This window comes from Ceratotherium simum, chromosome 7 (genome assembly GCF_057802395.1).
Source record: "Ceratotherium simum simum isolate JZ-2026a chromosome 7, ASM5780239v1, whole genome shotgun sequence".
Classification (NCBI taxonomy): Eukaryota; Metazoa; Chordata; class Mammalia; order Perissodactyla; family Rhinocerotidae; genus Ceratotherium; species Ceratotherium simum.
In genome coordinates, this window is record NC_141906.1 from 4,834,956 (window position 1) to 4,858,472 (window position 23,517).

The following is a 23,517-nucleotide window of genomic DNA, read 5'->3' on the forward strand; positions in this document are numbered from 1 at the left end:
CCTATTTATTTACAAGTGCACAGTTTTGTCAGCATGAATAAAGCATCCAGTTTTATTCTATCTTCCACCTCTCCCTTGCTACCTTCATCCCCATTCCCAATCCCAAGGAGAGTGCTCCTTCGGAGGTCCCACAAAATGTTTTCTTTTTTCATAAAACGCATATCATGGAATATTTTAACGGCATGATTCTTCACCACAACGGAATGAGAACTGGTAACGGCGGGGCCTCATCGCACTCATCTTTCGCCAGTGCTTAGCACAGGCCTAGCACACCGGAGGCTTCAACGAGGCCCCAAACTCACAGGCATAAACTATGTCCCTTACGAAGCCAGGTACACGACGTGCTACCAAAAACAGCGCAGGCCTGCCCTAAGAGCGCGTTCCTGGATACGCGCGTAGACCTGGACAAAGTCCGCCCCTCCCCGCAGAAAACAAGGCCGTGCGCTGAAAACTGGGCCGTATAAGCCGGACCTCGTGATGCTGTGGGGTGGCTGTGGCGCCTGCCTCTCCTTCGGTGACAGCACACTTCCCGGACTCCGCAAACGGGGCAGGCCCCCCCGGCCGCCGGCCGGCGCGGGACGCGTCCGGGGAGCCGAGGCGGAGGCAGGCCCCTCGCGGCACCGCCCCGGGGCGGGGACCACGCTCCGCAGGCCCCGGCACGCCCCGCGGCACCCACGCGTCGCCATGGCAACGAGGCCTGCGCCCGCGCGGATTGGCCGGCCGGCGCGCGGGGCCTGCTGGGAGGCCGTCCGCCGCCCCGCCGTTTGAACTTGGCGGCCGATGTGGGCGGCGGGCCGGCTGGGGGCGGCTTCGCCCGGACCCGGCGCCCCGGGCCCGGCCGACCGCAGGTCCTGGTCCCGGCCCTCCGCGGGCTCCTCCTCCGTCCTCGCGGCGGGCGCCGGCGGGCGGGGGCCGGAGACGGGGGCGCTGTGCCCGCCGTCGCCGTCGAGCTGCAGCGCGTCCACGCTGTCGCTGTTGTCCCCCCTCGGCCACCAGAGCTTCCCGTCGGACGACGACGGGGAGGACGAGGACGACGTGGACGCGGATGCCCGCGACTCGGGGGCCGCGGCGGCGAGCCCGAGAGCAGCGGAGGCGCGGGGGTGCGGCAGGTAACCCGAGCCGGCCGGGCAGCCCTGCGCGGGGGTCTCCCCGGCCCCCTCAGGGCCCGCCCCGCCGAGAGCCTCCCCGGCGGCCGGACCGCCTGGCGTCGCCCGGGGCCTGGGGGCGCGCCCTCCGGGGCCGGTTCCGCACAGGACGACCGGCTGCCTGTGATGCCTAAGCCTTTTTCCCAGGGGTGGGGGTGGGGGTGGCTGCAGCCTCACTCCCCGGAAGAACGCGGGCTCCAACACGCAAAATTTTGCTGCCATTCAGGAGTTTTATGAATAGTCAAGAGTCAGATCGTGGCCACGGGAACTCTGGTCCACGTGGGTTCCTGCACCGTCGTAGCCCCTGCGGCTGTCGCCCCGTGAAGCAGGGTGTAGGAAGCACTGTGCTTTTATGTCGTCGGTGAGGAGCATGGAGGTGGGCGCTGTCGGCGACAGCACCCAGAGACGACGTTGGGGCTGATCCGAGCACCTACTTACAGTGCAGTAGGTGTCATCCAATCGAAGAGTGTTAGAACCGAAGAGATTGTTAAAACCACCGTTATTTGTTTATTTCTACAATTATTCATTCATTCAGCAAACATTTAGTTTGTGCCACATACTAGCCTAGCTGCTGGGGACTGTAAGGGAGATAGACATGGTCTGCTGTCGTGGAATTAAAGCCTAGATCAAGCCACTCATTTTACAGGTAACAAAACTGAGGCTCAGAATACAAATAAAAAGTGATTCAAAGGCATACACTTAGTTATTAGCAGAGCCGGACCTGGTAGCTAGGTATACTGGTCACGTTCTCTCTTCCCTATGCTTTATGCCTGTTATTGGGTATATAGAAAAGGAGCAAAGGGCCTGTTCCTGCAGAAATATCTTTTTCTGAGACAGCCTTAGTAAAGCAGGTCCATTGTGGGGTAGACTCATTTCATCATCTTCAGAAAGCATTCACAAGTTTTTAAGGGTCGAGCTGTTTAAGGCACAGTACAGGAGATCTAAGAAATACAGACCGGAGGACCCATGCTTTATGTGCCAGCAGCAAGATGGCCCCTGCAGTGTGAGGCAGTCATACCTAGAGTGAGTGAATGGAATATGGAGCAGTAGGAGGTGACTCCTACATGGTTACAATGGTGAGTCTCTTAAGAATGAGAAGTAAAAGTAAGTACATTGGTGGGAATGGAGATCTATAAGTAACCAAGCAAGCCAGTTGTCCAGACAGTTGTGGCAACAAGAAACAAGCCTTCTCGGATCAAACAGATAGTAGAGCTTGTTGGTAGAATTAGGGTTTCAGGAGTTCATTTTCATGTGGGACTTTGTAGGGATTCTTCAGGACTGAGTTGGTCCCGAAGATTTTTAAAATAAACGTTAAGGCTTTGGAAAATACCCTCTGAGCCAATCAACAGGACTAAGCAATGTAGACACGGTTTAGCAACCTAAGGAATCATGGCCATCGAAACTACAGCTCAGCTCCTGAGACCTTGCGTTGGCTTCCAAGAGCCAAAGCCCTGAACAAGTGGAGCTCCCCAGGAGAGGAGCCAGATGTATTGATGTCTCACCTTAGCCAAAGCCCGAATGAGCTGGTAGCATCTCAGGGCTAAGGCTCCTTTCTTATCACAGTTCATTTCCTATGAATCAAAGGAAAAGGTAGGACGTGGTATGGGAAAAATGCAGTTGTCAGGCCTTGTGTGTGGCAAGTGTCAGAAGCTTATTAGGTGTTCAGTAAATGTGTGCTGAATGATTGCCCATTTCCCACTTCCTGGAGGACTGGTCGATGCAGTGATTGTTTTCAAATGCTTCAGAACACCTAGCACTTCCTTTCAGGAGGAGAAGTGTTGAGCAAGTTCCCTCGTTCCTCCTCCCTGCTTCTCACCTCTAGTTGGTGTCCTGGACAGTCTGGGGCTGATGGGATGAGGAGAGCAGGCGGCCTGAGTCAGAATCCAGCCACAGCTCTGGGCACTGAGCATCCTCTCCGTGGACCAGGGTGTAAACGTAGAGCTGCGTGGGATTTCAGGCCTTTTTTCCATCCTTCACCTGCCACACTGATCTGACCGTGGCGAACTAAGAGGGTGTGGCTGTTTTGAGATAGACCCAGGCATCAACTGCCCACGATGGACTTGAGCCCCAGGTATTTTAGGTGTAAATAGAGCCATGCTTAGCGAATGCATTCAGGTGTGTTGGGCACGACTGAGAGGAAGCTCACAGTTGGCTTCAGACAAGATAATGAGAAGTATTTTCCTGGAGTCTCATAATATGCTTTGGGCCTGCTGTTTAGTCAGCTTTATGTCACTCTGTCCACTGGGAACTCATGCCTTAATAAACGTCCTGGTCATAAACAGCTGCTTATCAAGTCTGTCTTCATTATGGGTAGAGGTGTAGTGTATATGCCACACATTTTGAACACATATGTTAAAAATGTTAAGGCAAGAAATTTAATACTTTAAGTGTCATTTTTTAAAAAACACTGATACGTGATAAAAACATTTTTTAGAAAACACTGATCTCTTCTTTCAACAAGCATTTCTTAGGAGCTTACTGTATTCTAGGCCCTAAGCTAGACTCTTGAAATAAAGAGTTCAGACGTGTTTTCTCTCTGTAAGGAACTCATGGCCTATGGCAGAGAGGGACGAGCAGCCAGAAGCCCAAGGCACTAGTCGGATTTTTCGCAGAGTTTCCCTGTGAGGCCCTGAAGATAATGCCTGAGTTGACGTTTGAAGGGAGAGTAGAAAGCAGCCATCCCCCTCCTCCTCCTAAATGATGGGTACCAAATGCTCCCTGAGTGCCCGGACCTGGCCTGAGGGCTTTAGCATGGATTCTCGCATGCCTGTGGGGTGCCTGTGAGCTAGCCACTGCTCTCATCTCCGTTTTACGGGTGAAAAAGGGAGGCTTGAGGAGGTTAAAAAGTGTCCATAGCTGGAAGACGCAGATAGAGCTTCACCCCAAAGGTTCTGCTCCCAAGTCTAAGCTCTCACTTTGGCTGTGTGAGAGATGGAGGTGGAGGAAAGGAACTTCAGAGTTTTAGGCAAAGCTGCAGAGCACAAGGATGTGGCAAGTTCGTCAGTCTGCCCAATTCAACAAGACAGATGTAGCGTCTGGATCAGCCACTGGTCAAAGAAGAGGCTGGAAGAGAGGCAGGGGCCAGTTCATGGATGTCAGGCTGCAGAGTTTGGATTTTAGCTGTGGGCAAAGGAGCCACTGCAGAACTTTGAGATGGGGAGTGACATGATAGAAGGATGCATTTGAGGGATGAATCTGGCAACAGTGTGGAGAATGGTTTGAAATGGAGGGAGAAAGGCCGCTTATGTCCAGACTGGTTGTAAGGCTGGGAAAGAGAATGGCTTGAGAAAATTGAAAGAAGTAGAATAGGCCTGACTAGGTGATTATATAGGTGTGGGAAGTGAGGGGACCTGGTGTGGACAGGATGCAGGTGGGGTCAGAGTTACTGCCTTGGCTAACTGGGTGGTGTTGGTACTCTTCACTGAGAGAGGATTGTCAGAGGAAGAGGAAAATTTTTCTTGGTGGGGAGGGTAGTGGGTGGATGGTAGAAGATGATCAGACTTGTTTGGGACTGACCAAATTTGATATTTAAGTGGAGCTGTCTACCAGATGTTTGGAAATAAAAGTCTGGAGCTCAGGAGAAAGATCTGGCCTGGAATGACTGATCTGGGCCTCATCAGCACCTAGGGATAGTTGAAACTATGGGGGCAGATGAGGTTGTCCTGCAAGGCGGAGGAGGAGAGATATATACGAAGTAAACACATCAACAGCGTCTCCCACTAAAATACAAATTCCATGAGGGCACGGATGAATGAAGAAATAGCAGCAGAAAAAAATGAGTAAGCTAAAGCTATGAGGTAGAAGAAGTTGTGCATAGCAGTAGGCGAGGCAATTGGCTGCCTGAAGCAGGAATGTTAAAGACCAAGGAGGAGCTGAGTCTATAATAACCTAGTCTCTAGAGCTGCCTTGGCTCCTGAACAACCTTTCTCTCCGTGGGTGCTGATGGTTCAGCTTTCCCTAAGTTTTATGAGGCTTGTATATATGGCCAAGGCCCTGTGTTCTTTCTGTGTGTATGTACTTACAGTATTTCCCCTCCCCTCTCTTGAGCTTGAGAGAGTAGTCACTTTTCCATGTACCAAGAAGAGACAGACTGACAGGGGTGCGTAGTGGAGAAGGAAGCCCTCGTAGGAGGTACCCAAACTGTGGAGGGTCACGGACACCCTGCCTGAGAATTGGCAAGAAGGAGTCAACCAAAACATTACAAGGCCATATATTTTTTTGTAACTTTTTATTTCAAAACAACTTCAAGCTTACAGAAAAGTTGAGTATAAAGAACTTCTGTTCACCCTTCGCCCAGAATCTGTAACTAACACATTTGCTTTATCATTCTCTCTGTATATATGCATATTCTTTTTTTCCCTGAACGATTTAAGGGAGGAAAATGGAAAAGTCTGCTCCAGCATCTGATTAGGATCATGTGTTGTAATTAGTTGGCCAGATGTAAGATTTTTAAGAATAAAAAATTGTTGTCATTGAGGCAAATGGACTGGGTGTGTTATCCCATTGGGTTTTTAAATAACGTGATTTTAAAAGATGAAGGAATTCAAAGGCAGTTTAATGGATAAACTAACTCAAATATTGGACTTCCTGTTCATGATTTTTCAAGTATATATTTACCTATAATTAATTCATATATATTTATTTATAAAAATCACTGTATTGTAAATCCATTATTAAATTCTGCTTTCACTGCACAGCTCAGTGATTTGACTTGTAAGCCCAAGAATTTTGAGTTTGAGTGCTGTCGTGTCTTCTCTTTTGTAATAGCACGGTTGAATCAGAAGATAACCAAGAACAGAAGCAGGTGCGCTTACCGGAAAGCAGCCTGACACCATGGGAAGTGTGGTTTGTTGGCAAAGAAAAAGAAGAACGTGACCGTCTGCAGCAGAAAGCTCTAGAGGTGAAGCTAGCCAATATCCTTTTTCTTTAATCCATGAGCTCACCAAGTAGAGCTGCTGTCAAAACTAACATCTTAATGTCATTATCCCCCAAAACAAAGTCTGTGCGTTTGTATCGGTTTGCTATATCAGTTTTAATAATTCTTACTGTAGAAATGATGCGTATTATTATAAGAACATTTGGAAAATACAGCTAAGCATAATTAAGAAAATTAAAGTCTCCTCTAATCTCACCACCTGAAGATAACCATCATTAATATTACGATGTATAGCCTTCCAAATTTTTTTCTATGTAAATTTTTTTAAAAATATGTATATATGTATAATACAGACACATAGAACAGAACTTCACCATATGTACATTTAATTAAAGTAAATTCAACTTGTTAAGAAAGGAGAGAAACAAAAATTGAAATAGAGACAGAAATGACCCCCATATCACGCAGAGCATATACCCTGGAGAGAATTTGTGCCGGCAGATGCGGATCTGTGGGGCTTTCAGGGTTCATCAGTGTCTGTGCCTTCCTGCCCCACTGTGGACACTTCTGTGTTTGTGATTCTCTCTGAGCTCTCACTCTCCAAACTTAAAAAGTAGTTTGAGATACATGTTCACATGAATCCCTCATTCTTTGAACTCTTACTGGTGGCTCTCTGGAACCTAGCAATGAAATAGATTTGGATAATTTGACATTCCCCAGTGTCCAGACCCACTCTCTGAATTCTCCCTGTCCAAACACAGAAACCAAGTAGATGTGAGTGGGGAGGGATATGTCTTGTTTTTAATGAAACAGGATCAAACTCTTTTGTAACCTGCTTTTTTCTGCCTGTTACATTATTAACATATTTCGATAGCATTAAATATTTTTACAATATCATTTTTAAATACCTAAGATTATTAAAATATATTTAAAATGTATTAAACATATGTTAGGACATAGTTAACCAGTTCACTAATATGTTAGTAACCGTGTTGCTGTAAAAATCTTTGGAACTAAAGCTTTGCCCTCTGTGATCTTCCTTGGAATAAATTTTCCATATCAGTTTTGAAACTAGTTGCTGTTTCCATGATGGGTTTCTAACAAGGTAGGCAGTCACATATTCAGGAGGCTTGGCAAGATTCAAATTGTTGTAGAAACCAGTACATTCTGCTGTGTCCGTATTGCATGATGCTTTGTATTCTAAAATACAAATTTATTCCTGGAAAAGTACACAGTAGTACTTGTTTCCTCTTAGAAGAGCACAGGGCTTGAGAAAGACCTTATGGTTTGATGTCAGGCGGGTTATTTAAACTTTTATGCTTGAATTTCCTCATGTACAGTAAGAATAAAATCATACTTGTGTCACAGAATTTTTGTGAGGATCATGAACAAAGTGTAGAGATGCCTGGTGTTGTTTTTACCATGGTGTTGTTGATATCATTGCTGTTCATAGCCTTCTTAAAGCTTTTTCATTTATTTTCAGAATTAGTGTGATTATTGAGACCCCAGACTCTTACTTCTCTGACCTCACCCTCAAGTTTTAACATTCCTAATTCCATTATTTAGTTCAGTATCTTTCAAAATGTTTGTTCACTGTGAGAAATCTAGTTTGCTTCAGGTCACACACAAACACACACGTGTGTGTGTATATATATATATATATATATATATATATATATACACACACACACATGCATACATATCTGAAATAATATCTTAATTTTGTGGAAAACCCGGTATTCTGTTTTTTTTTTATGGCTGTTCATAACCCATTCAGTTGGTTTTAGACTACAGTTTGGGAAACACTGAGTTAGCAAGTCAGTGGTGAAGTGGAGATCAGTATGGTAGTTAGCTTTATCTCCAGCCTCACTAGAAGTCACTTGTTACATTAAGAAAAGGAGGGTCACTCTCACTTTTAGCATCAGCATGCAATAAAAGAAGTTAATTAAATTACAGAAAATTCACACGGGAGCTGGGCTTTGGAGTCATGCAGAACAAGGTTGAAATTTAGCCCTGCCATTCTAACTCTGTGACCTTCGGAAAGTGACGTAACTTCTCTGAGCTGCAGTCTCTTCATCTATAAGCCAGACGTTAGAGAGACAGTAGTAGAGTGGGTAAAGGCATAAATTCTTGAGCCATACTTCCTGGATTCAAAACTTGGACGTTGGGCAAATTCTTACCCTCTTTCTGCCTCGATTTCTTTATCAGTAAGGGGGAGAATATTCACCTCCTAGTGTTGTTATGAGGACTGAGTGCACATCACGATATGGCCTAGTATATGGGAATCCTCAAAAATCAGTTGTAATTAGGAAAGGAGATAACTATTGAAGATTGGTTTTGAGACCAGGTTAAAATAACGAGTATAAAGTCACTACCACAATGATTGAACAGGTAGCAGAGTATAATCGGTTGAAAGATTAAAACCTTTTCATGTATTTAGTGGTTTGACATTTCCTATGGCTGTGTCATTACTTAACCCTGAAGCAGTGAAAGTATTTACGTGAATCTTACGCGTCAGTCCTGCGGGGGACATCATAACATGTAGGCCAACTGCCCACTTTATTATAAGCTTGTTTTGAGCTATGGTGGTATTCACATTCTTTTCATGCCTTTCCCTTTCTTTTATTTTCTAAGTCATGCTTTCCTTATTTTTCTCCTTATTTACTGTATCTCTAATTTGTTTACAAATGATATCATTAAAAGCGTAGATTTGTAATCATAAGGAACAGTTCATCTCAGATCTGTGTTAAGGCCTGAGAGCCAAAAAGTAACTTTGCGAGGTTTCATTCAGTGGCAAAGCTGGGACTGGACCCTAGTTCTTTTGACTTCGAATTTAGTAAGTGTTTTCTCCACAAGACCAAGATGTATTTTAGAAGTAAATGGGTCAGACTTAGTATTTAATTTTGAACTTACCCTGGCTTTCTTATTTTCTTCCTTGAAAACTTAAAGGATAATTGGGTCATTAATAAGATCATCCCCTCTCATAAATTTGATTTCAGCAACAGACATTTAGATTTGTTTCGGACATCTCTGTAGGATTGGGTTAAAAAATTATTTTAATCCATCAAAATTACCTGTTTACAAAATTTTTTACATTTGTAACTGTTGAGATGATAAATATGGTAAATGTTGAACATTAGTATTATGAAAAACTAGCATATTGGTTTTGTAGTTCATATAAATTTTATTTAAATTTTTATTATTTAAAAAAATTCTTTAGCAGACTGCTCTAAATTCTCTATTGGCTTTGGCTAATTCTAATTTTTAACATTTGATTTAACATTTTAGTGCAATCTGTTCTAAATTATAAAAATTATCTAGTTTGTGAATAATCCAGGTGCTTTTTCTTTTTTTTTATGTTGCCTTTGGCCATTTCATTCATCAGCCCTTAATGAAGAAATAAGGCAGGATATAGAGTTGGTGAAACTCAAAACTGTCAGTTTTTCTGATTGTTACCTTCAGTGGTAAAAAGTTCTTTGAAAGTCGGCAACGGCTATTGAAATAAAAATGCATGTTTAGGATCCTCTTTGGATTTGAGTTTTCCACAATCAGGTGTTTACTCCGTGAGAAAATAGCTGTAATCCTGTTGAAGTTCAGTGGTGTACCAGAAGACGACATAGGGGCTGGTGAGAGAAGACTCCAGCTGTGTCTGGAAGAGGCTGCCTTCTTGGTGGTGAACAGATGGAGGCATTCAGGGTGGGAAGTTCTGAGGGGCAGCCTCGGAAGGGAGGGCTGTGTCTCAGAATGCGATATATATTCTGGGTAGCAAATTACTCGAACAGACATCCTGAGATTAGAGCAGTTTGGGTCAGTGGTAGCATTTTCTAGGTCCTTTGACCCTGCTTTCATCTTGAACTCTTCTATCAACATCAGCTAAAATCTGTGAACCGTGAAATTTGTGAACCAAACGCAAAGTCTGATTTTTTAAGTTTAATTATAGAAGAATTTTAAAAGGGTACATAAGTATAATCAATCATATTTTTAGTTGTAAATTTCGGACTGTTTTGAAAACTTTGGATATATGGTTGTCAGATATGTATCTAGCCTGTCTCTCTCTCTCTCACACACACACACACACACACACACACACACACTCTCTCTCACACACACACACACACACACACAAACACTCACTCTCTCTCTCTCTCACACACACACACACACACACACTCACTCTCTCTCTCTCTCTCTCTCTGTCTCCCCCACTTCTTGTTTCCTGACACAAGTCCAGGCCTTCTCCCCCTACAGCTCTCACACTATGGCAGCCTCCTAGTCCGTCTCCCTCAGAGTAGTTCTGATCTCTTCAAATGCAGTCTTCAACCTCCATCATTAAGAGTTCTGAATCATCCCTCTTGCCGTGTATTCCTGCTTCGTAGTGTTCAATTTACTCTGCCTGTCTCAAAAGACCTTTTTCCCTCTAGTTAGTACCACACTCTAATTTTCTAGTCACCCTCCCACCCCCCCAATCTTTCCCTTCCCATCAAGTCATCTCCTCACTGTTCCTGTTGTGGGGCTCATTTCTGACTACCCTGGTCTGACTACATTTCTGACTACACTGTTTCTCCTCTCATCTTCCCTTCTCTTCCTTTCCCTTTTCTGAGCTCCTGTTACACACAGTACCTCACAATGTAGCACTTAGTTGTTTTGTGTATTTAGAATCAGATTAGATCAGAGACTTCTGGAATTTCATCCCTGTGTCTCAGTTCTTGCTATCTTTATAGTAGGTGTTCCCTAAAAAAAGTATTAAGTGAATAATCAAGGAATAGCAGCTGCAGAGGTAATGAAGAATCCTTTGAAAACAAGATGGATATTTTCCTTTGGGGGGTGGGTAGGAGGAGTATAGTGTTTACAAGTTGGAAGACTTTCTGAATGAGTGAAGGCAGGTATTTTCTATGCAGCAGAATTTTAGGATGAGAGGTCAAGGAAGACAGGTACCCTGTAACCAGTAGTTCTAAAGTGTAAAAGATACGTTCTTGGTGTCAAGTTTTGTCTTCCTTTGATTTAACACACTGGAATTGTCTGTGAATTTAAAAATTGTCCTTTCCACTGCAGGTACAGAGGTCTTTGGGAAAGAGAGGGATGGGGAAGAGGAGTGGGGTCCAATGCAAGATATATAAAAGTATCTGATTATTAGTGTCTCAGGAAAGAGAAGAGAAATAACCAGCAGTTATGGTAGTGGAGTCCTAGGAGTCTAGTTTGAGCAGCATTCTCAACTAATGCAGTAATTTAGCTGATGAGTGACAGAGTGGTGGCATTCAGTGTGTAGTTTTCTTTGGCCATACCTTCTACATTCTTTCTGCTAAGGAAATGCCCAAACGTGTAGAATCGAGTGACAGCAAGGCAGTTAAATAACCTGGGATATGAATGTGGTTTTGTTTTACAATCCAACAGCTATAAAATCAGTGAAGAAAAACCTGGATTCTTTTTTTTCCCTAAGGAAAATGGAATGGTTTCTTTATGTTTCTTCTTTGGTATAACTCTGAATTAAATTTTTAATTTAGGGATTATTTAATTCCTATCCTTTATCTTCATCAAGAATCTAGAAGCTTTTTATAATTGTAAAGAAAGTTGCAATTCTCTTGAGCTTCTGCCAATAGCGTGCAGTGGTGCCAAAATTTATGTGTGGGAAAGTTGATTTCAATGAGGGTAATTTAGCTGAAGTTTAGTCTAAGAAACTAGTGTTTTGCTGCCAAGCAATTATTTGCATTTCTAAAAAATGACTTATACTTTTTACCAATGCTTTCTTTTCATCATAGACTAGTTATTTCAGTAAGTTATTGTCACTAATGGTATATTTTCTATAGAGGAGACTATATTCTTGTTTAATTTGGTTAATCTCAGTCTTTTTTTAAATACATGATTTGAATACTCCTATTAAATGTTGCCTCTTGTTTGAATAAAATCCATAGGAATTAAATCAACAGGTAGAAAAAAGAAAAGAAATGGAAGAACGTGAGAAAAGAAAGATAATTGCTGAAGAAAAGCACAAGGAATGGGTTCAGAAAAAGAATGAACAGGTAAGGAGGAAAAAAATGCACACAAGCATACTGACGTCTCTTTTGCAAAGTCTTCTTCCCATTACTCCTCATTGCTTAGGTTTTTCTTATTTTTTCTTAGATTCCTTCTTCTCTGACCTGATGTTTTTCCCACCCTCATGGACATTTGTCAAGTCTCTGTCTTCTGCCTTTGCTCTCTGCGTCTCTCCCTTTTCCCTCGTGTGGCTTCCACTTGTGTCTGGCTGCAGGTGGTCACGAAGTCTGCGTCTCTAGACCTGACCTCCTGGAGTCTCGCATTTCCATCTGTTGGGTCAGTAGGCACCTCTGAGCCTGCAAATCTAAAACAACCCGTTTTTGCCCCTTCTCTTTTGATAGAACCCTCCTCCTTGATTTATATTATTAGTACTCCTGTCATCTCAGTCACCTGGGCATGATCAGACTTCTCTTGTTTACAATCATCCCCTCCTTTCCTGTACAGTCACCACTCCTGTTTGTGATCTCTTCCTGTCTGGTCTCATTGCATCTTTCGACTTACTTATTATCTCCCTGTACTGGAATGTAAGCTCCATAAGGGCAGGGATTTTCGCCTCTTTTGTTCAGTTCTCCAGCAGCTAGATTGGTACCTGACACACAATAGATGCCCCAAAATATTAGTTGAATGAATAACTCCATTCTCTGTGTCCTTGCCAGACTAATCTGGCTGGAAAAGTTGAATGTCATTCCCTAACTCAAAATATATTTTTCGTGATTCCCCACTGTCCTCTGCATAACGTTTTGACGATTCTAGCCTGGCTGATTGGAGACCTTCTGCTCTGCTCTCTGAGTGGTGTCTTCTTCCACCTGTGGCTCCCTTCACTCTGTGCTCTTGCTTCTTACTGGCATTCTTTTGAGAGCGTGTGCAGGATAATAATGATTGTCGTCTTGGAGTATAGTTTTACTGGAAAATTTTGAGAGGAAAAATGTTATTTTTATGTTAAAGCAAGCACTGATATTTAATGGAATAGAACATGAATTTTCTATGATTTTTAAGATACACAATAGATTTCGAAGAAACTTTGAGCTTTGGAATGTACTCCCCAGCCCCAGGGCTAGGTGCTTGTGAGAAATTTTGAGAACACTTCCCTTCCGTTTCTCACTTCTTTATTTTTTTATATGATATTTCATGAGCATGGAATCTCATCATATCCTCCACCCTACCCTTCCGCTTATTATCTGACTCAGAGCATTTCCTACACGAAGCGTTCGCTGATCACATCCTGGAAACTCTTTCCTTCTTGAATCCTTGTTGAATTTATACACTGTCATCTACTGCCTTGTGTTATGTATATATTTTGTTGCTATTTTGTATTATGCATATGTCTTCACTTCCCTTGTAATTTGAAGACTTTTAAGGATAGGAATTATTTTTTATATAACTTTTTATCTATTACAACATCTAGCATAATGCTTTGTAATATAGTAAGCATTCGTTATTGGAATGAATGAATGAATAAGTGTATTATCTTCCTTTCACTTTTAATACATTCTTGTATTGAATCACAAGTTATAAATTTTAAAAGTACTTATCTTGTTGTCAGTTTGTTTTCTATTGTGATTTTTACATATTTAGAATGATACTGCTTTTATTATTCTCTGACTTTATGAATTTAGTCACATGTTTAAATTGTAGGACACAGTTTTAAATTTTTAATTCTAATTTTTTGTCCTTAACTGTTGTTGAATCTAATGCCAAGTGGTATTAATAAGAGTATCTAGTAGTAATTTCAGTAAATTGAAGATGACCTAGCTTTCTTCATCCGGGTGTTGTAAAGAAATTGGCTAGATGTATGTGTGTTATAACCATAAATGTATTTGTTCTTTACTTCAGAAGTAAATTCTTCTTCTTAATATTATATTTGCCTCATCCCATAATACAATAAGAAAGAGTTCTTTGTGAATTAATGCCAAAATCAAAATATGTCTGTGTCACCGAGCTTTGGGTGATTTGAAGTTTATAACTATAAGGCAAAATAGTTTTACATGTACAGGATAGTATGCTTTCTCCTCTAAAAGCTTCTCTTATCTTCTAACTCCATTAAGCTCATTTTACCATGCCAATCAAATATAGTTGTTGTTTGTCTAAGAATGTAAGATATGGCTGAGAGATGATATATTCTCTGTTTTAATTAGTGGCAGTAGATCTAATCCAATTATTTGAGAAAAAAATTTCTTTCTTTTGGAGGGAAATGGCTTGCCCTAACATAAATCACTAATTATTGAAAGCAAGATTCCATAAGGTTGAGAATAGTTCAAGAATGAACCCTGAGAAATTAAATTTACTTATTCTGCAGAACTCTTGTGCGTGTTAAGGAATAGTTGATTACCCTATTTTTTTGTTCTTTAAGACCTATCAGATTTCTTATTTCAGTGTTAGTTACATTTACCTCTATTTGTAAAGACTGCTCTCCTGGTTCTTCTCTTCCTGTCTGGCATCTAGCTTTTTTCTCTTCTGTTTACATTTCATGGTGTGTGGTCCTCTGCTGCCTCCAGCTTCATTCACATTTTAGCTATATCTGGGGTGTTATTTTCCCTAAGTCATTTTCACTGTGTTCTATCAAAAAATCAGACAAAAAGAATTTATGTATCCATTAACAAAGCTAGTTTCTAATATTATGACTAAATTGTTGAATCCTTTTCAAATAAATGGCTTATCTCATCTGGTATTCTTACATTTGTGTAATACTAATTCATACTAATTCATTTTTTAGATTTGTTTTTTACAGTGTGTTATCACATATTTTGTGAAAGGGACTTTACCTTCATTGTTTTTAAAAATTATTTAAAAATAAAATTATTTTTAACTCTCAAAACATGGAACTGATTTTTTTTTTAAAGATTTTATTTATTTATTTTTCCCCCCAAAGCCCCAGTAGATAGTTGTATGCCATAGCTGCACATCCTTCTAGTTGCTGTATGTGGGACGCGGCCTCAGCATGGCTGGAGAAGCGGTGCGTCCGTGCGTGCCCGGGATCCGAACCTGGGCCGCCAGCAGCGGAGTGCGCGCACCTAACTGCTAAGCCACGGGGCCGGCCCTGGAACTGATTTTTTTAATGTAAAAAATTAATTCAGATCAACAAAGCATATGATTGATAACACTGTTATCAGTGCATCGTTCATGCCTTCAATAATTTTGCTCTGTGGCAGATACTATTGAGGGAACCAAAATAGAAATTCAGAAGCCAGTTGTTTTGTTAGTTTCCTTTAGTTGCAAGAAACAAAGGTTTTCTCAGGGCACCATCTTAAAGAAAGGAAGATTTATTGTTGTGCTCTGTGTGGTATAGAACCAGTGTGCCAGAAAATCTGAAGCCACTTAGTGGCTGGCTACTCTTTCAGAGCTTCTCTCTGAGTGCCTGCTCTGTTCTCCTTTTGCTAACTAAAGGCATTCCATTCTCGTCTCTAGTTTAAATCCTACAGAGAGCCTGTCTGATGTTTTAAAATCAATTTCATTGAGCTATAATTTACTTATAATAAAATACACCTATTTTAAGTTTGGTGAGGTTTGACAAAAAACTTATGTACCTGTGTAGCCAGCACCACAGCAAGATACAGAACATTTCCGTCACTCCAAAAAGTTCCCTGGTGCACCTTTGCATTCAGCCCCAGCTCCCCACCCAACCGAGCCCCAGCTCCAAGGAAACCATTAGTCTGCTTTCCTCTTTTCTAGACTTTGTCTAAGTGGAATCATAGAATATATATCCTTTTGTGTTTGGGCTTCTTTTGTTTTTAAAATTTCCTGATATTTCTTGTGTTAAGATTGTTCCTTTTTATTGCTGAGTAGTATTCTGTTCTGTGGAATCCTATAAATTGTTTATCCGTTCACTAGATGATGGACAATTGGGTTCTTTCCAGTTTTGAGGTATTATGAATAAAATTCTGTGACGCTTATGTACAAGTCTTTTTGTGCACACCTGTTTTCATTTCTCTTGGGTAAGTGCCTAGGAACTGCATTGCTGGGTTGTATGGTACGTATGTGTTTAACTTTATAAGAAAGTGCCAAACTGTTTTTTTAAAGTGCTTGTACCATTTTACGTCCCCACCACTACTGTATGAAAGTTCTGCTTGCGCCACATCCTCCAAACTTGATGTTGTCAATCTCTTTCATTTTAAGTCATTCCAGTGAGTGTGTAGTGGTAGGTCATTGGTTTAATTTTCATTTCTCTAAGATCTAATGATATTTAGCATCTTTTTATAAGCTTATTGTGTTAGGGCTGCCATAACAGAATACCACAGACTGGGTAATTTAAACAAAGTAAATTTATTTTCTTATAGTTCTGGAGGCTGAAAGTGCAAAATGAAGGCATCAGCAGGGTTGGTTTCTTACGAGGTCTCTCTCCTTGGCTTCAGTTGGAGCTTTCTCTCCCTGCCCTCGCGTGGCCTTTTCTCTGCATGCGCATCCCTGGTGTCTCTTCCTCCTCTCATGAGGACACGAGTTCTGTTGGCTTAGGGCCCCGCCCTTGTGGCCTTAATTACCTCATTACCTCTTTAAGGCCCCTTCTCCAAATATAGCCACAATGCTGGGTAGGGCTTCAACATGGGAATTTTGGGGGGACACAGCTCAGTCCATAGCACTATTAACTGTTTCTGCATCTTTTTTCTTGTCTTTTTTGCTTTGCTTTGTGTTTAAATTTTTGCCCATTTTGTGGAGGGAGTGTAGATCTTATTAATAAGTTGTAAGAGTTTATATATTCCTTTAAGCCTTTCACGTATATGTATTGCAAATATTTCCTCCCATTTAATTTTCCTTAATGGTATTTTTTTAAAGAGCAGAAGTTTTAAATTTTGATAAAGTTCCATGTTTCACTTTTTCTTTGATAGTTTCTGGGTTTTGTGTCCCATTTAAGCAACATTTGCCTACACCAAGAGTGTAAAACCTTCTCCACTGTTTTCTGCTAGAAGTTTGTAACTTTAGCTTTTACCTGTATGTGTAATGTATGGTGTGAGTTAAGGGTCAAGGTTCATTTTTTTGCATATGGATATCCAGTTGTTTCAACACTGCCCGTTGAAAAGAGAATCTTTTTCCTCTTTGGTTACCTTGCCACTTTTGTTTACAATCAGTTAACCATATGCGTATGAGTGTATTTCTAGACTCTATTCTGTTCTGTTTATCTATATCCTATGCCAGTTCCACACTAGCCTGTTACTATAATTTTATAATTCTTGAATTTATAATTCTTCTAATCAGATAGTGTAAATCCTCCATCTTATTTTTTCTTTTACAAAATTGTTTGAATTTCAATCAGCTTATCAGTTTACCTAATCATGCTTGCTTGAATAGTACCTGACACTGTTGGGATTAAATATATAGATCATTTTGGAGAAAATTGTCATCTTAATACAAATTTTAAATCTATAAACATTATTTTTCTATTTAGGTCATCTTTAATTTTTCTCAGTAATGTTTTTGAGTTTTCAGTGTACCGGAGTATCACACATTTTTTGTTAAATGTATCCCTAAGTTTTCATGGTTTTGATGATGAGAGCAGTTTTCTTGCCTTATTCCTGAGATTATGTTATAATTTCCATGCTTTGATGTAAAAGTAATACTGGACTCTTAAAATGACCTTGCATGTGTTCCCTTTTTCTCTATTTTCTAAAATAATTTGTGTAGTAATTGGTATTATTTCCTCCATAAATGTTTGATGGAATCCACCAGTGAAGCTCTCTGAGGCTGGAGTTTTCTTTGTGGGGAAGTTTTAAGTTCTGAATTGTTTTTACAAGTAGAGGGTTATTCAGATACTCTGTTTCTTCTTGAATCAGTTTTGTAAAGTGGTATATTTTAAAGAATTTTGACATTTCATTTAAATTGAATTTATTGGCATAAAATTGTTTTTAACATTCTCTCATTTCAGTGTCTGGGTGATCTGTAGTGATTTGTGTGATCTTAGGCAAATTACTTAACCTCTTTTTGCCTTAGTTTCTTCATTTATGAGGTGAGATCATAGTTGTATCTACTTCATATTGTGGTTATAAGACTTAATTGGTATAATACTTAAAGCCATACTTGATTTTATTGTACTTTACAGATATTGCATTTTTTACAAATTAAAGGTTTGTGGCAACCCTGTGTCGAACAAGTTTTTTGGTGCCATTTTTCCAATAGCGTTTGCTTGCTTTATGTATGTGTCGCATTTTGGTAATTCTCACAATATTTCAAACTTTTTCATTATTATTATATTTATTATGGTGGTTTATGATCAGTGATCTTTGATGTCACTATCGTAATTGTTTTGGGGTGCCAGGAACTGCACCCATGTAAGATGGTGAACTTAATAAGTGTTGTGTGTGTTCTGACTGCTCCACTGACTGGCCGTTCTCCTGTCTCTCTCCTTCTCCTCCGGCCTCCCTATTTCCTGAGACACAGCAATATTGAAATTCGGCCAATTAATAACCCTTCAAGTGAAAGGAAGAGTCACACCTCTCTCACTTTAAATCAAAAGCTAGAAATGATTAAGCTCAGTGAGGAAGGCATGTTGAAAGCTGAGACAGGTCAAAAGCTAGGCCTCTTGAGCCAAACAGTTAGCCAAGTTGTGAATGCAAAGAAAAAGTTCTTGAAGGAAATTAAAAGTGCTACTCCAGTGAACACACGAGTGATAAGAAAGCGACCAGCCTTATTGCTGTTATGAAGAAAGTTGGAGTGGTCTCAGTAGATCAAACCAGCTACAACATTCCCTTAAGCCAAAGCCTAATCCAGAGCAAGGCCCTAACTCTCTTGAATTCTGTGAAGGCAGAGAGATGTTAGGAAGCTGTAAAAGAAAAGTTTGAAGCTAGCAGACTTTGGTTCGTGAGGTTTAAGGAAAGAAGCCATCTTCATAACATAAAAGAGCAAGGTGAAGCAGCAAGTGCTGATGTAGAAGCTGCAGCAAGTTACCCAAAAGATCCAGCTAAGATAATTAATGAGGGTGGCTATAGTGAATAGCAGATTTTCAGTGTAAATGAAACAGCCTTATTTTGGAAGAAGATGCCATCTAGGCTTTCATAGCTAGAGAGAAGTCAATGCCTGGCTTCAAAGCTTCAAAGGACAGGCTGACTTCTTGTTAGGACCTAATGCAGCTGGTGACTTTAAGTTGAAGCCAGTACCCATTTAGCATTCTTAAAATCCTAGAACCCTTAAGAATTAGGCTAAATCTACTCTGCCTGTGCTCTATAAATGGCACAACAAAGCCTAGATGACAGTAATTTACTGTAAACAGTAAATCTGTTTACAACATGATTTACTGAATATTTTAAGCCCACTGTTAAGACCTACTGCTCAGAAGATTCCTTTCAAAATATTACTGCTCATTTACAATGCACCTGGTCACCCAAGAGCGCTGATGGAGATGTACAATGAGATTAATATTGTTTTATGCCTGCTAACACATCCATTCTGCAGCCCGTGGATCAAGGAGTACTTTTGACTTTCAAGTCTTATTATTTAAGAAATATATTTTGTAAGGCTGTAGCTGGCCATTCCTCTGATGGATGTGGCAGAATCAGTTGAAAACTTTCTGGAAAGGATTTACCATTCTAGATGCCATTAAGAACATTCACAATTCATGGAAAGAGGTCAAAATTTCAACATTAACAGGAGTTTGGAAGAAGTTGATTCCAACCCTCATGGATGACTTGGAAGGGTTCAAGACTTCAGTGGAGGAAGTAATTGCAGATGTGGTGGAAGTAGCAAGAGAACTAGAGTTGTAAGTGGAGCCTGAAGATGTAACTGAATTGCTGCAATCTCCTGATCAAACTTGGTCTATGTAAGACTTAAAAGAATTACACAGCCAGAGATTCGTCTCTGTGTGCCCTTATAGCAATATTTAATGCACCAAAATGTTATTTATTTGTCCTGTGTAACTCAGTGATGGTGAAGGTTTATCCAAGTATTTGTATTGGCAAACTGTCCAGGAAATGTGTTCAGATGTGGCTCCTATATTAGAGTGAGGATAAACATCCATTAAAAAACACTAAGATTCAGGACAATCTAACAGGCTGTAATTTCTGTTCACTAAGTTATTCAGCAAATCTTTATTGAAGCACCTACTGTTTATTCAACACTGTCCCAGGCAAGATCTTTGTAACTGCCATCGTGAAACTTGTAGCCAAGCTGGTAGACTGAAATTGACCAGGTAATTGCGGGTGTATATTATCATCAGTCACATTGTGCAACCACTGTTACCACCTATTTTAAGAAAATCACTGAAGTTTAGAAAATGACTGTATGTAACACTTTTCCTCATATGAGGATAATTGCAGATATTCCAGTTAAAATTTTTTTTGTTTTTATTTAAGAAAAGAAAAGAAAAAGAACAAAAAATTAATAAAGAAATGGAGGAAAAAGCAGCAAAGCAACTGGAGAAAGAACATTTGCACGAAAAAGCAAAGGAAAAATATCAAGAATGGTTAAAGAAAAAAAAAGCTGAAGAATGTGAGAAGAAGAAGAAAGAAAAGGTATTTTTATTCAAGTGAGCAGTTAGAATGCATGGCTCTGGTGTTCCTGTGTGCCAACCATATCGCATAAAACGTTTCTAGTGGGGAATTGGCCCTGTGTTAGCCTCAGGTAAACACACGGAGCTGTCCCTGCTTTTCTCTGTCTGCGCTTCAGAAGTGAGTGTGCGTTTGTGGCTTTCTCAGGTTGGGAAATATTAATAAGCCTGTTGATATTGTTTCAGTCAGGTTCCAATGTTTTATCGTTGCTAATGCTCTTCAGTATTTTTTGATGCACTTAGGTGGAAAGCCTTACTACATTATTACAAATTACTGTTCTATTTTAAAACAGCAAATTGCTGTTTTCTTCCTTTTTTTTTTTTTTTTTGTGTGAGGAAGATCAGCCCTGAGCTAACATCCATGCCAGTCCTCCTCTTTTTGCTGAGGAAGACCAGCTCTGAGCTAACATCTATGGCCAATCCTCCTCCTCTTTTTCCCCCAAAGCCCCAGTAGACAGTTGTGTGTCATAGTTGCACGTCCTTCTAGTTGCTGTATGTGGGACGTGGCCTCAGCATGGCCGGAGAAGCGGTGCGTTGGTGCGCGCCCGGGATCCAAACCCGGGCCGCCAGTAGCGGAGCGCACGCACTTAACCGCTAAGCCACGGGGCTGGCCCGCTGTTTTCTTCTTGAGTTTGATGTCTTATTGTTGTTTAGGGGCATCCACCTTCATAGTACTTCCCTGATCATGTTAAATTTTGCTCTCAAATTATAGAAATATGATTCAGCGTTTATGATCAGTAAGCCATTGGGGTGGGGAGGGACTGGGGAGGAGTCAGTGGAATCTGCGCAGAAGTTTTAGTTACGGAACATCCCTGGAGAGTCTTTGGTCTTGTCATTTTAAGGAAAAAGAAAAACAACGGCAAGCTGAATTACAGGAAAAAAAGGAAATAGCAGAAAAAAAGTTTAAGGAATGGTTGGAAAATGCAAAAAATAAACCTCGTCCAGCTGCGAAGAGCTATGGTTATGCCAATGGAAAACTTACAGGTTGGTTTTTATGTTATGTGGCTTACATAAGTATGGCTTGCAGGAGCAAATGTTATACATTATGTTTCCTTTTTACAGAAATAGAAATGTGTAAAAATCATTTTTCTTTCAAATTACTGTTTTCTGGAAGGTTTTATTATAACATACTATATTCCTGTGGAGATACTACAAATTTATTGTCACTCTCTATAAATCAGATATATTTTAAAGGCTATTGTTGCAAAAATGCAAAGTAACGATTTCTAACGTTAAGAAACAAGTAAAATTTTCTTACAGTTCTTGGATTTCACAGCCTTCATCAGGATATGTTTGAGGGGTCGTTTTTCCTCCCCTTCTTCTAAGCCTCATTAAGGGAGAGCTTCCAGTGTCTTTGGTGCAGTCCTTTTGCAGGATGGAATACTAGACAGCACACGAGCCGGACCCAGGACCTGCTGGCCTTAAGGCTGCTCTCATTAGAAATGGCGATGCTTGTTTTCCTTTGTGCTCTGTGTTGGAAGCTCATACCTTGCTGACAGCTGCCTTCACTTGTTTAAGTGATTTATTATTGAAAAGACTCCCATTCTGTTTTGTTCACACAGTAGAACGTATTCCAGACTTTGTTTTGACCATGTTGGTGAAGTGTGTGTTGACATGTCTACGCAGTCAGAGTGGGCTGCCGCCATCTGAATGACACATTCCTGCTGTCTGGGTTGGGCCTCTCCCCCACGTCACAGAGGTCATCCATTACAGCTGCTGAGCACGGCCTGCTCCTTTTTCTTCTTTCTTATTCGAAAAAAGAGTAATAAGCAGTGGTTTTAACCAAACATTTGGACAGTAAAGTTAAAACTTTTGGTGGGACTATACATAGTAATGACTAAATTGCTAAAATAAAGGATTATTTAATTAAATTTTTTGCATTTTTAATGAGCTTTGTTCTAATAAACATTTATCCGCAAGTGCTCTACTGCTCTTAATTAATAATCAAAATTACAGTGATAATATGAAATCTGATTAAATTTGGGTGACAGTAATTTAAAATTTCAGTGATTCTAAACAAGAATCTTGATTCCCTTCAGCTACATATGCAAGAAAAAAATTTTTTCTATAAACTCTGACTAGGGGAAACTAGAATACAATCAGCGGTTTCCCAGACTGAGTTAAGAAAATGAAAATGTTGTTCAGTTTAAGGGTTCTAGAATTAATTTCTTCGTAAAATTTTTATGTGAGTTTTTATGTGTATAGGTTTTCACATTGACATTCTTTGGACTTTTAGAATTATTTATATTTTAATTTTTACTGCAATATTTACTGTATTTGAAAAGTATTGTTTGAAAATATTCGAGAGTTCAAGTTTTAATTGAATCAAATTGGTTTATCAATAATATTTTTGCCTTTTTGATATTTTAACATTTTTCTAGCAATTTAAAAATAAATAGTTTCTTTAATCTCAAGAAATGTTTTTCTTATTTTACTTTGTTCTGATTTTTTAAAATAATTTTAGGTTTTTACAGTGGAAATTCTTATCCAGAACCAGCCTTTTATAATCCAATTCCGTGGAAACCAATTCATATGCCTCCTCCCAAAGAAGCTAAGGATCTATCCAGCAAGAAGACTCCAAGGCCTGTGCCCGGTCAACCGCGCAGGCCATCGTCTCTGGTGGTTCGTAAAGCCAGAAACCATCTTGGCCTTGGGACTCTGTGCAGAATACAAAGATAGTAGATGTGGGAAATTGCATGGTTTTACCTGGAGCTATTTAATTTCAAAATCAGAAATCATTTTTTACTGCTCAGTCCATAGCTCAACATTTGATGGGGTTACTGACAACTTCAAATTTTTGCATTTGTATGTGGAGTCCTTAGAGTTAATTGTGGAAAGAATTTTATACATTTTCATTTTTATAAATGCCTCAGGTTGATCTTGGCATATTGTTTCACAAGATAAGTGACTGAATATCTAACAATTGTGTTTGTATTTAGCTTGTATTAAGACTATACTATAATACCAATAAAACCAACAATTTTTCTTGTGTTCTTTCA

At 40.3% G+C, this 23,517-nt stretch overlaps 1 protein-coding gene across 1 annotated transcript; it reads left to right on the plus strand.

The window, feature by feature from the left end:
• The first annotated feature begins 765 nt into the window (after positions 1 to 765).
• CCDC34 (coiled-coil domain containing 34) lies at positions 766 to 23,517 on the plus strand. Its single transcript, XM_087433073.1, has 6 exons — positions 766 to 1,109; positions 5,913 to 6,045; positions 11,931 to 12,038; positions 20,325 to 20,483; positions 21,361 to 21,502; positions 22,983 to 23,517. Exons 1-6 carry the CDS (start codon positions 781 to 783, stop codon positions 23,195 to 23,197), a joined length of 1,086 nt encoding a protein of 361 aa, XP_087289199.1. The 5' UTR covers positions 766 to 780; the 3' UTR covers positions 23,198 to 23,517.